Here is an 11,871-nt window from a genome sequence, read left to right on the forward strand (position 1 = left end):
TTTCTAAATAGTTTTTCTTTTTTTTTTTATCGCCCCCCCCAATAATTTTTTGCACCAGCCGCCACTGACCTTTTTTTTTTGTGATGGTTGTTCATGAGTCCCTTGTTTGTCCTGAACAGTTAAACTGCCCAGTGTTCTTCAGAAAAATCCTCCAGGTCCTGCAGATTCTTCAGTTTTCAAGGATAACCAAGGGGGGTGAAAACCTTTTGAATTTGAAGATCAAGGTAAATTGTACTTAATCTGTCTTCCGGGAAACATGCAAGTATCTTCTGTTGCTTCTGAAGAGCAGTACTAAATGAAAAAAAAAAAAGATATTTAAAAAAAATAAGAAAACATCTTTCTCAAATTTCTCAAATGTTGAACAGGAAGAGGATGAACATCCTCTTAATGCATCGTGTTTCCTTCTGGAGCATCAGTGAATGTTTGAAAATGTTTCAAAATCGTACAGTCACTGCTGGAAAGGGTTCAAATATGCAAAAAAACTTTGAAAACTGAAGAATCTGCAGGACCTAGAGGATTTTTCTGAAGAATATTGTGCAGTTTAACTGCTCAAAATGTTTGATATATATATATATATATATATATATATATATATATATATATATATATATATATAATGAATATTAAAATGATATGTAATTGTCAACACAAACTATATTACGTATTTAATTTTCTAACAATATTATTTCAAGCCATTTCTCCATTCCAGTTGGATGATTCAGCACACCAGAGCGGGCCTTTAAAGCATCTCAATGCAGTCATTAAACAGCACCTGCTCTCCCCACAGGCCAGTGTTGCCAACTCTAGCTTGGGAGAAGTGTTAAAATGGAGTCTACATCAACAAATACATACAGTACTATTCTCTTAGTACTTTAGCCTCTTATAAGCATTTCAATGTACCAGGTGCAGAAAAGCCCAAATGTCACTTCCATCTATGCTTATCTATCCATTCAGAGGCGAGCTGATAACTTGCGTAATTCAATACAGAGGATATGCAATAACTGAACTGTAATCCCCTTTACTCTGCCACAGCAGTATGCAATAATGTCATGTCATATCTTGTTATAGAACAAGATGTGAGTTTCAGCCTATGAACAAATGCGTTGGTGGTAAGAAGGCAATAAGAGACCAAAGAACAAGAGGTCCTTTTCTTTCACAAAGCAATAGTATGGCTTCAGAAGGCTTGGTATAAAACTCTAAAAGTCATACGGACCACTTTATTATGCTTATTTGAAGCTTGAAAGCAACCAGGACCTTCATAAAAAAATCTCCCTTTAGTGATTTTACAGAAAAAGACAGACATACAGATTTGAAAAAGGGGCACTGCCTTTTTACTGCACCATGACCCCGTCGAAATATTACTGATAAATCCTTTTCTGAGAATAGAGATTATATATAAAAACTTGAGAATTAATTTCCTTGATAACATTTCAGAAATCAAGTCACGTGTTTTCTATCAGCTGCCATGATAGATTCGCAAGTGAATCACTATTGGTCTAACTGGTCAAACATTGGACAAACACCCCGTCCCAAATGGCACACTAAACACCCGCGGTCTTCTTACAAGTCTGCACTTTCATGACATAATGCCGCTTTGAAGTCTGCTGCGGAGCTTGCACAGGTGCGGGCTCGGAAAAAGCAGCGGTGGACAGTAACAAAGTATTTTTACTTCGTTACTGTACTTAAGTACATTTTTCAAGTATCTGTACTTTACTCGAGTATTTTTATTTTGGGCAACTTTTACTTCACTACATTCCAATGCATAAGATCGTACTTTTTTTTACTTCACTACATTTCATAAAACATATCATTACTCCTTATTTCAAAATGAAGAAATCGGCACATGATCAGAGACGCAAAAGCGGATTCTTTTCAGTCATCCTGTTTAATCGGTTCACAAATCACATCAACAATTAATTCACGAATTGGACTGATCGTATTGCAGCTGTTCTCGAGTCAACAAATCACTGATTCAATGATCCGTTCAGAGCGAGTCTCCAGTGAATATATTTACAAGTCTGACTGAAAATTAGCCAAGAACTGGGGGATCCTCTGAGTGCGCGCGACTGATGGCGAAAAGTAAGTCAGCCTACTAATGTTGAATTTTAGGATGAATTATTGTAACTGAAATTCATATTTAGGTCAGTTGTTTTTTTTACTAAATCTGCTGTAAAGGGCGATCTGTTTAAGCCCACTGAAATGATTTAATGCGACACGTCCACACCAATGTGTCTACAGGGTCACCGTGATTTTGCCAAGACATGTTCCTGGATCAACGTATTTTGTTGATCCTGGAACAATATTCCAGACTGAAAATTTAGTCTTCACCCTATTCCTACCCCTAAACCTAATCCTACCCATAAATTATCCCTAATATCAGAGGGGAAAGATATGTGAATATCATTGATGTAGAAGCACCTAACCTGGTTGCAAGCCTAAACATGACATAAACGGTAAACTTGTCCCTCAAATCTGATCGGTTGATTGGAATGTTGTTTCAGGATTAACAAAGATGTTGATCCAGGAACATGTCTTACTTGGCAAAATCACGTTGACCATCTACAGATCGTGATCTCGGAGGCGCCAAAATGACATAAAAACTATTTGACATCGAATGATTCATTCAAAAGATTTGTTCAAAAACACTGATTCATCCAGTCATAAAACAAGTGAAGTAGTTATGAGTGAGTCATTAAATCATTCATTCAAACCCATTTTTTTTAATTAATTAATTAAATATTTTTATACTGCAACAATAAATTTTTTGTCTTCTAGTAAATAATTATCTGCAATTTTGTTTAGTTGTCTATTCAGAATCATGGGAGAATCATGAATCATTTCTATTTGAAAGAAACAAATAAAAATCTTGATTCTCATTTTATCCAGAATCGTGCAAATCTAACACAAATTAAAATAACACATGCACGTTCATCTTCCCCACTGCTGAAGCAATTTGACAATTCATAATCATTCATAATTATTTTGAGCAATAGGATTATATAAAATATATAATATAAAATTAAAATATATATATAAAATTACAAAATAAACATTCATCAATCAGTACTTTTTTACTTAAGTACATTAAAAATCAAGTACTTTTGTACTTTCACTCAAGTAAAATTGAAAAGGAGCACTAAATACTTTCACTTGAGTAATATTTTATGATACATGTCTGTACTTTTACTCAAGTTCTTGATTTGTGTACTTCGTCCACCACTGGGCAAAAGTGCGCATCGAGGGCGCATATCGATCGCAAAGGGAGCACTTCTGACACCTAAAATGACAAATGGGACACCCTATGGTCTCCTGAACTTAACAGACATGCGCACATGGCAGCCATTGTAAGTCCACAAGACTGAAAGTGCATATAAAGTGTGCCATTTGGGACAGAGCCAAAGAGGTTTGCAAAAGGTCTGAAATTGTTTGTGATTCAGATTGATTCATTTGGACTGTTCGATGAGGCATTGAATCGTTTGCAGCCATTTCTCAAACTGAAATAGTTATGGATACTTAAAAAAAACACTGTTATATTTAAAGGTGCCATCGAACTGAAAATTGAATTTACCTCAGCATAGTTGAATAACAAGAGTTCATACATGGAAATGACATACAGTGAGTCTCAAACTCCATTGTTTCCTCCTTCTTATATAAATCTCATTTGTTTAAAAGACCTCCGAAGAACAGGCGAATCTCAACATAACACTTGCAGTCTGTATAATGCATAAACACATCTTCATTCTTTATAAATCTCTCCAACAGTGTGTAATGTTAGCTTTAGCCACGGAGCACTATCAAACTCATTCAGAATCAAATGTAAACATCCAAATAAATACCATACTTGCGCGATTAGACATGTTGCATGACGAACACTTTGTAAAGATCCATTTTGGCCCCATTTACACTGCACGGTTCAAGTGACCCAATTCCGATTTTTTCCTCCCATATGGCACAGATCGGATATGAGTCACGACCTTGTAAGCAGGAAAAAAGCGCATGGATTCCGATTTTCACAGATCGGTTTCAGGCCTTATTCATATGTGGTTATAAATCAAATATGAATCGGATACGGGCGTTTGCGCCTGCAGTGTAAGCGGACAGATCGGATATTCCCCGGTAAATGCGACTCCTGCGTCATTGAAAAGTGATGGTTTTTCAACATTTCGCAGTACAGACATACCTATAACAAACGGAACATCTCTAGTTGACTGGTAGATTATTAATTTCATTTGTTTGTGTTAAATAAAGGCGATCTGACGTTGAAATGAGTGCTCGTTGCCGCTGTAGTCAGTTGAGACGGCTCGTGCACAGACGCGCGCTTCAGTCCCGTTGTGGAGACTCTAACTATTCGTTCCATTAAAACCACAAAATAAAAAGCACATAAACTTGCAACTGCCCTTGATATACAATCACTGATGAACGCATTGGTTTTAATGAAAAAAAAAAAAAAAAAATAGTATAGGACGGCGGATTCGAACCCGCGAAGCTGTGAATATCTACCCATACCCGAGTATTATTCAACTCGCACGCTTCCAGCAGAACTACGTACGAATACTGTCATGAAAAATTTGTATTATTTTTATGTAGGGATGTAACTATTGCATTAAAAGGGTTTCTATATGAATTCATGTCAATAAATTAAGCTCAATGTACCATTGAAACTGATTTGTGATGTCATATAGGTTATTTTTGGTACGTTTCGCCAAGTGCAGTGTAAAAAGGAGACATCCGATACAGGTCACTTTTAAAAGAAATGTAAGCACGTCGTCCAAAAAAATCGGATATGGTCAAAAGATCGGATCCGTGCGTTAGGACATGCAGTGTAAATGCGGCCTTTGAGCGTTATATTAGCTGTGTGAACTTTATTTATGCACTGTTTAAGGCAAGCGCGAGCTCCGTGGGCGGGGAGCGTGAGCATTTAAAGGGGCAGCAGCCTAAATCAGCTCATATTTAATGATGCCCCAAAATAGGCAGTTAAAAAAGTTAATTTAAAAAAATCTATTGGGTATTTTGAGCTGAAACTTCACATTCAGAGAACACCTTAGACTTATATTACATCTTTTAAAAAGACGTTCTACGGCACCTTTAAAATCAAGTGTAGTCAATGCTGAAGCAGCTCTTTATTGAGTGCATAGCTTGTGAACAACTCTCTACTCCAGCCAGGCAATGACAAGTTATCCATATATCCATAACTATATTAAAAAGAAAAAAAAAATGATGGGGGGCTTGTGCCCCAGTACTTATAAGATGCTAGAAACACCTTTGGTTTGGCCACCAAATCTGCCTTGACCAGCAAAAAAATTCAAAGTCTTGAGTGTGCCATAACCAATAATTCAATTCACATTCACTTCCTCAAAACAGTTTTCTGCTGCATTAGATCACTTTGTAATTCCTATTTATCTGTATTACTATAGGTTAAGAGTAGTTCTGGCTGCCTCAACATCACAGTAAACGGGTACAAGCAGGTTGTGGCATCGCGCATTTGCCCATGAAATGTTCTATCATATTGGTTTGGTTTTCACCTGCGTTGAAAGACCATGTTGCGGTGAAAAAAACATGCACACATGACTCCATTTCCCAGTGCTCGGAATGGGACATCCCCAGCACTTTTAAAAAAAGATGCAATCAATTATTTACACTTCCCGCCACATGTGTTCTACATGTTTCTCTTTCTGTGCATTAATATTTCAGCCTACTCTGCGACAAACTCTTGGCTTCCTAGCGGACATTTTGTCTACATAAATCACACAGTGACATTAAAGAAGCCTAAGATGGCCTTCACTGCCACTTACTGCAAGTACACATGGGGGCACATTAATCTCACCCTCTCTCCAGACAGAGGAGAGAACCTGATGCTTACGGCGCACTAAAATGTCACTAACAAACAAGGCCGCTCCAGAGAGAACTGTCTGTAAGTGCACAGTTACACAAAGACCATGAGGACAACTTGGAAGTCTGCTGAAAATGTCACGTCAATGTTTGCAGATAAAAGTCAGCTAATCTGCAAGATAAAAGCAACCAAGTATGGTACTTCATTTTAGATCGGCCTGGGAAACATCAGGTGGAGTGAGAAGTTCGTCTCTCACTCTCTGAGCCTCTAAGGTTGCGATTGGTGGTCTGGCATCACGTGGCTATTCTGTTGCTGGTATCTGGGGAGAGCAGTGTGGTAGCAGCAGCTGGAACTACGCTCCTCTTGGCCCGGGCAAAAGCCTCACTGACCTCCCATGAGATGGCGCTAAATGGATTTCTGTCTTTAATCCATGTGTATGATTTTATGGTACACCTTTCCCACAGGAGCCGCAGGGGTTGTGGCGTATGCCGTACTATGTTAGCACGTCAAAAATATTAATCACCACGTCAGAGGTTTTCTCTTCCTCAAGCCCTCTATTTTAGCAGCTAGAATGTGATTTACTGGCTATGTTTTTCCCCAGGCTTTAGCCTGACATGTTCTCGGTGTCTCTCTCCGATGCCGCTGCGCTTTCATACCTGACAAAATCCGCTCAACCACGCCGGCTTCCGACTGTGCCGCGGAAGGTGTGCGTGGAATCACAATGATGTGTCAGTGAAGAAGCATCCCCGCCCCCCAAAGGCAGATAGCCAGCTGCATTTAGAGTGCCAGCCGCCCACTGCCTCCTTACACAGGAAGTAATGAGGCTTGGCCCCTGAGCCAAATCAACCCCAAACATAGATAGGACACAGAGACAAACATAACACATACAGGAAACTCAGGCATGAAGACAATGAGGGCGAGGGAAAAGGAAATAAGGAAAAGGAGGAGGAGGACGAGAGTATAAAGGATAATATTAGAGTAGGAAATGTAATGTGCATCAGGGTGAAAGAAATGGAGTCAGAAGGCAGGGAAGAAGATGAGCGGCTCAGGTTTCAGAGCTGCGGCTAATGGATGGCTGCATGTCATCCTTTAGAACAATGGGATAATAATACATATATGAATGAGAGATGAACTCTCATTGGGCCGATTTTAAAACGATGTTAGTGTATCGCTTATTCAATTGGGCTCCTATGGAATATACAACATACTATCTCCTGGTGCATTACTATACTAGTCCCACCAAAACATGAGATCCTTTTGCAGTCGTAAAGATGAATGCATTTGCATCATGTTCCTTCTCAGACGATCCTCAGAGAGAAAGTCCAAGCAGGGGCGGAACGGGCTAGTATTATATTATACAGTGATGCATTACCCGACACAATATCGCACATTCAAAATCCAACTTGCAGTCCACTACTCTTTTACCAGTTGCCAATTCTATTCATAAAACAGCTTGGCCCAACAATAACACCTCCCTTACTTGATGCAGATCTATTCCAAGAACCAAATCTGTTCTCCATCCATCTCATATTTCACAATATAAAGAAATTCCAATGTGTCATATAGACCTAGGCATTCTGTCCACTGTTGTCGTGCAGGAAAAGCAGGTACATTGTCATGAGTGTATGCGGGGAAGCATGTAATGTGCTTTTCTTCAAGTTAAATATTGAATTAAATATAATATTAATATTTATTTTTTTAAAAATGCAAATAAAACTTATACACACTCAGCTTTATTTACTTTAATTCAGCAAGGATGGATTAACCTTCTGTATATAAACATATTATATTAAGACTAAATTCTGTGTTTTTGGACTTTCTATTCAAAGAATCCTGAGGGGGGAAAAATGGATCACGGTTTTCACAACAATATTATGCACCACATCTGTTTTCAATAAGAATTCATGTGATATTAAGTAGAATCAGTAGTTTTTCCTGAACAGCAAATCAGCATATTGAAATAATTTCTGAAGAATCATGTGACACTGAAGACTGAAGAAATGGCTGCTGATAATTTATTGGTCATCGCAAAAATAAAATTGTTTTAAATTGCAATAGTATTTCACAATGTTTTACTGTATTTTTTTATCAAAGAAATGCAGCCTTGGTGAGTATAAGATAATTGTTCCTAACCCCAACTAATATATAATTTGTTTGTTTGTTTTTTTATTAGGCATTTTAATATTTGCATTTTTGTGTTAGGACCCACCATTTTAGAAACACTGCTTTATTAGGTATATAGACTGGGAAAGGAGCCCACCCATAAAAACTTTTCCCGGGTGAATTTTAGCAATGACCCTGGCACAGACAATGTCAAAGTATTAATAAAAGAAAAAGACAGCCATGTGGTCTGCAAGAACCCTGGCCGAAAGCATGGTTTCTCATCCGTCTCTGGCCCTAGAGTCAGGGCCTTCTTTTGCCCCTCACCCCTTCCTTATCAGTATTCGCCCCAGGGCACTTTCAGCTCAAAAGAAAATTCACTGCACTGTGAAACAGAGAATGTGTGGTATTAAATTATACATAAGCTTCTCTTTATACAAGCAGTTTGCCATGTTCTCACTGTTGACTAGGGTGTTGGATCCAGTTCACAAATAATGAAAGAAAGGCGAAAATAAATAAATAAATTATATATAATTATATTAAAATAAATATATATATACACACACACCCACACCCACACACCCACATATAATCCCCCCCCCCCCCCCCTCCCCAATAAAACTCAGTTATGCAAATGTCACCCAGGGGCATAAAGATGCAGATCTTGATTTGTTTTCCTTATAAAAAACACAAACCAGGGTTCACTGCTTAGATTTGTATATGCTATAAACCTCTCCATGATCTCCAAGATACGATTATCGAGGAAGAAGTGGGAGCAGTAATGTGAAATGTCATTTAAGTTACCTCTGTAATTGTCTTCTCATTGTTCAGGACTGTTTAAAGTCCCAAGACTGGATGGTATTCAAACTCCATGCTGGCTAATTGGTGCTGACACACAAAATTGATGGCCTGTTTTTACCACCTTGCTTTATAAATAAACAATATTGCAGATTTGATTACAGAAGTACATCAAATTAGCATGCAGACTAATGCTAATTCCCCATTCCCTAGTAAAACAGAATATTTCTCAGTTGTTGAAACATTTTGTTTGGATAGCACATTCTTTCAGTATTCATGAATGAATTAAGCAGTGTTATAGAGTAACTAACTCAAACTCACTAACTCAGTAGTAGAACAGACTTGCTTCTTTCAAATTAGCGTAGCTTTTACCAATGAGTACCATGTAGTATGAAAAACACAGGAACAATCGAACATGCTCCCCCCTGATATACATCTTTCACAGTGTTGCAAAGTCAGGTTCCTTTTACTAGGGTTCAAGTGAATGAACAGACTGAAAAAGAAAAAAAAAAACTTTGAATACCTATGCTGCATTTTAGGGATCCATTTATAGTAGAATATTTAATTAAATTATGATGTTCATTACTTTGTTTCTGCTTCAATTCCATAAATTAGGTATACAGTATTTACAAATTAGTAAATTTGTAATTTAAGAAATTAATTTTATTCACCAAGCAAGCATTAAATGATCAAAAGAAATGTTTTTTGAGCACCAAATGAACATATTATAATGATTTCTAAAAGGATCATGTGGCATTGAAGACTGAAAATTCAGCTTTGCCATCACAGGAATAAATTATTTTTTTAAAATATATTTAAAAAGAAGACAGTTGCAATAACTGCAATAATATTTCCCAATATTACAGTCTTACTGTACTGTTATATTATTATTATAGTAAGCCTAAAAAAACACTGTTTTCGTTCCAGACAAATCAGGCTGATTAAATTATAAAATATATAAATACCCTATATAATATGTAAAGAATAAGCAGCCTGATAAGTAGACTCAATGTAGCAAACTACTAGAGCTTGACTGAAGTAGCTTGTAGCCTTACAGCTATAATTTCAAAACAGCAACCCTAACACTGGTACTGACAGTATTACAATACAGATGTATAAGGACATACAAGAAGTCATACAAACACAGATTACAATGTAAATACTATTTCCCATTTGCAGCGCTCTCCTATCTCTTTTCTTCAGTTCTCTCTAGTGTGTGTGGGTGTGTGTGTGTGTGTGTGTGTGTGTGTGTACACTCCCTACGTGAGTGTCTTAGCGTGTATCCAGTGCCTCAAGTCTACCTACCAAACCTACTGCAGTACTCATATCTTTACTTATCTAAATGGAATCTCCACCCTAAGACCTGATCTCCACTGACAGGACGAGAGCAGCCAGCACCTTCTCCTGCACTACACTTCCTCTTTTGCCTTCTATCTGTCTCTCCTCCTCTCACCTTGAGCATCTGCTTCAGATCAGGCAAATCTCTATCTAACAATAGACCTGCTTTAAATGGGCGAGCATGCTTATTCTTATGGGGAAAAAACAGAAGCTGCAACACTGGGAGTCATTATTCTTGAAAATTGATATGAAACAAACAGAGCAAGTGGGCAGATTTTAGTCCACATGATATAGAGAGGATAAAGACAGATGAAAAACAGTCGCCTATGTGATCCCTCATTAACATGCAGAAGTAATGAACTCAGCAGCAAGCACGAACACTATTAGACTGCTTGACTGCCTCTTTTGTAATGCCGCGAAGAGAGCTGGAATATGTATCTATCTTGATGCACATGAAGTTGGGAAGGGATTTTATTAGAGGAAATAAAAATAATGAGGCCTGAACAAACAATGTGGCTATATGGCTAAAAAAGGTGTTTCATGAAATCATGTTATCACAGACAGTTGGGCAATCATACGCACACGGGCATATCTGGACATCCACATTCATACATGTACACATATCAAAATGTTTGGAAGATCGCACTTACGTGTCCTGAAGCGATGGTGTGGGCGAGTAGGCTTGGTAGAAGGGCCCTTGGAGGAGCGTCCATGGTTCCAGCGTTGACCGGGCTTGGAAGGGGATGCAGGGGTGGAGGTCGGTTGGGCCGCTTGGGTGGTGGTTGTGCTCGTCGTGGTTGTCGTGCTCGTGGTGGTCGTAGTCGGTGGCCCAGCCCGTGCAGAAGGCGATGCATTTCTGCTCCCACTGTCCCCGTTGGGTTTTCGGACAGTGGTGCTGCGAGGGGTGACCTCCTTTGCTCCCGGTGGGACAGGATTGGTGGCCCGGGTGGCGGTGGTAGTGTTGGCCACTCGCGTTCCTACTCGGTTATGCAGGTGTGGAGCTCTGTTTACCGACCCTCCCCCTAACACCCCGTTGCCACCTCCACTGCTGCTACTGCTACTGGCCGTGTGGTTTGAGGACTGCCCAATTCGAGTCCTTTGAACTGTACCTGTGCCCTCAGCTGCTCGGGTCACTGAACCCGGAGCCGCTGAGGGTGTGGTGGAAGCAGTAGACGTAGAGCCATCTGAGCCCTTCGGCAGAGCACTGGGTTTAGAGAGGAAAATGGGGTCCTGTCCGATGCGATTGGCGTCCACCAGGTCAGTCGGGACGTAATCCTGCACTGAGCCCACCACAATCCATTTTAGAAGCATCAGGCTAAGGCCCAGGCCCACAAAGCCCATCAGCAGGGGCACAACACAAAGCCAAGTCTGCTGGCGGGGCCACACCGCACAGGGGCCACAACGGAGGGGCCCTGGGGCCCGGGGAGAGGCTTGTTCAGCCCCGGGCTCTTCCAGGGTCATGGTCTCCATGGTGGCCCCTAGTGCCGTTCTCTCACTCATGCTTCTGGGGTTCAGGGCCCAGCCAGGAAGTAGTGCAAGCAGCGGAGGGGGCTAGGGAGGGAGCCAAAACTGGGCATCTCATTAATATTCATTTAACACTCTTCCACAGCTACAGATACATGCAATACTGACTACTCACATGAATAGAACTGCAAACATCAGCCTATATACATATATATGAACACATTAATATATAAATTCTATACAATACAGTAAACAAACCTTAAAGCCCAAAGACACCAATAGTCACGTACACACGCACGCATACATACACACACACACACACTCAATAAGGAACTGAACAG

The 11,871-nt window shown here is 39.6% G+C and overlaps 1 protein-coding gene across 1 annotated transcript in view; it reads right to left on the minus strand.

Annotated features, from left to right (window-relative positions):
• Positions 1-11,566, minus strand: part of nrg3b (neuregulin 3b) — a 173,633-nt gene extending 162,067 nt beyond the window's left edge. The window contains exon 1 of the mRNA XM_067370024.1: positions 10,717-11,566. Coding sequence (XP_067226125.1) covers positions 10,717-11,566 — 850 coding nt within the window. The remainder of the gene's footprint in view (positions 1-10,716) is intronic.
• Between the last annotated feature and the right edge of the window lie 305 nt (positions 11,567-11,871).

This window comes from Chanodichthys erythropterus, chromosome 19 (assembly GCF_024489055.1).
Source record: "Chanodichthys erythropterus isolate Z2021 chromosome 19, ASM2448905v1, whole genome shotgun sequence".
NCBI lineage: Eukaryota > Metazoa > Chordata > Actinopteri > Cypriniformes > Xenocyprididae > Chanodichthys > Chanodichthys erythropterus.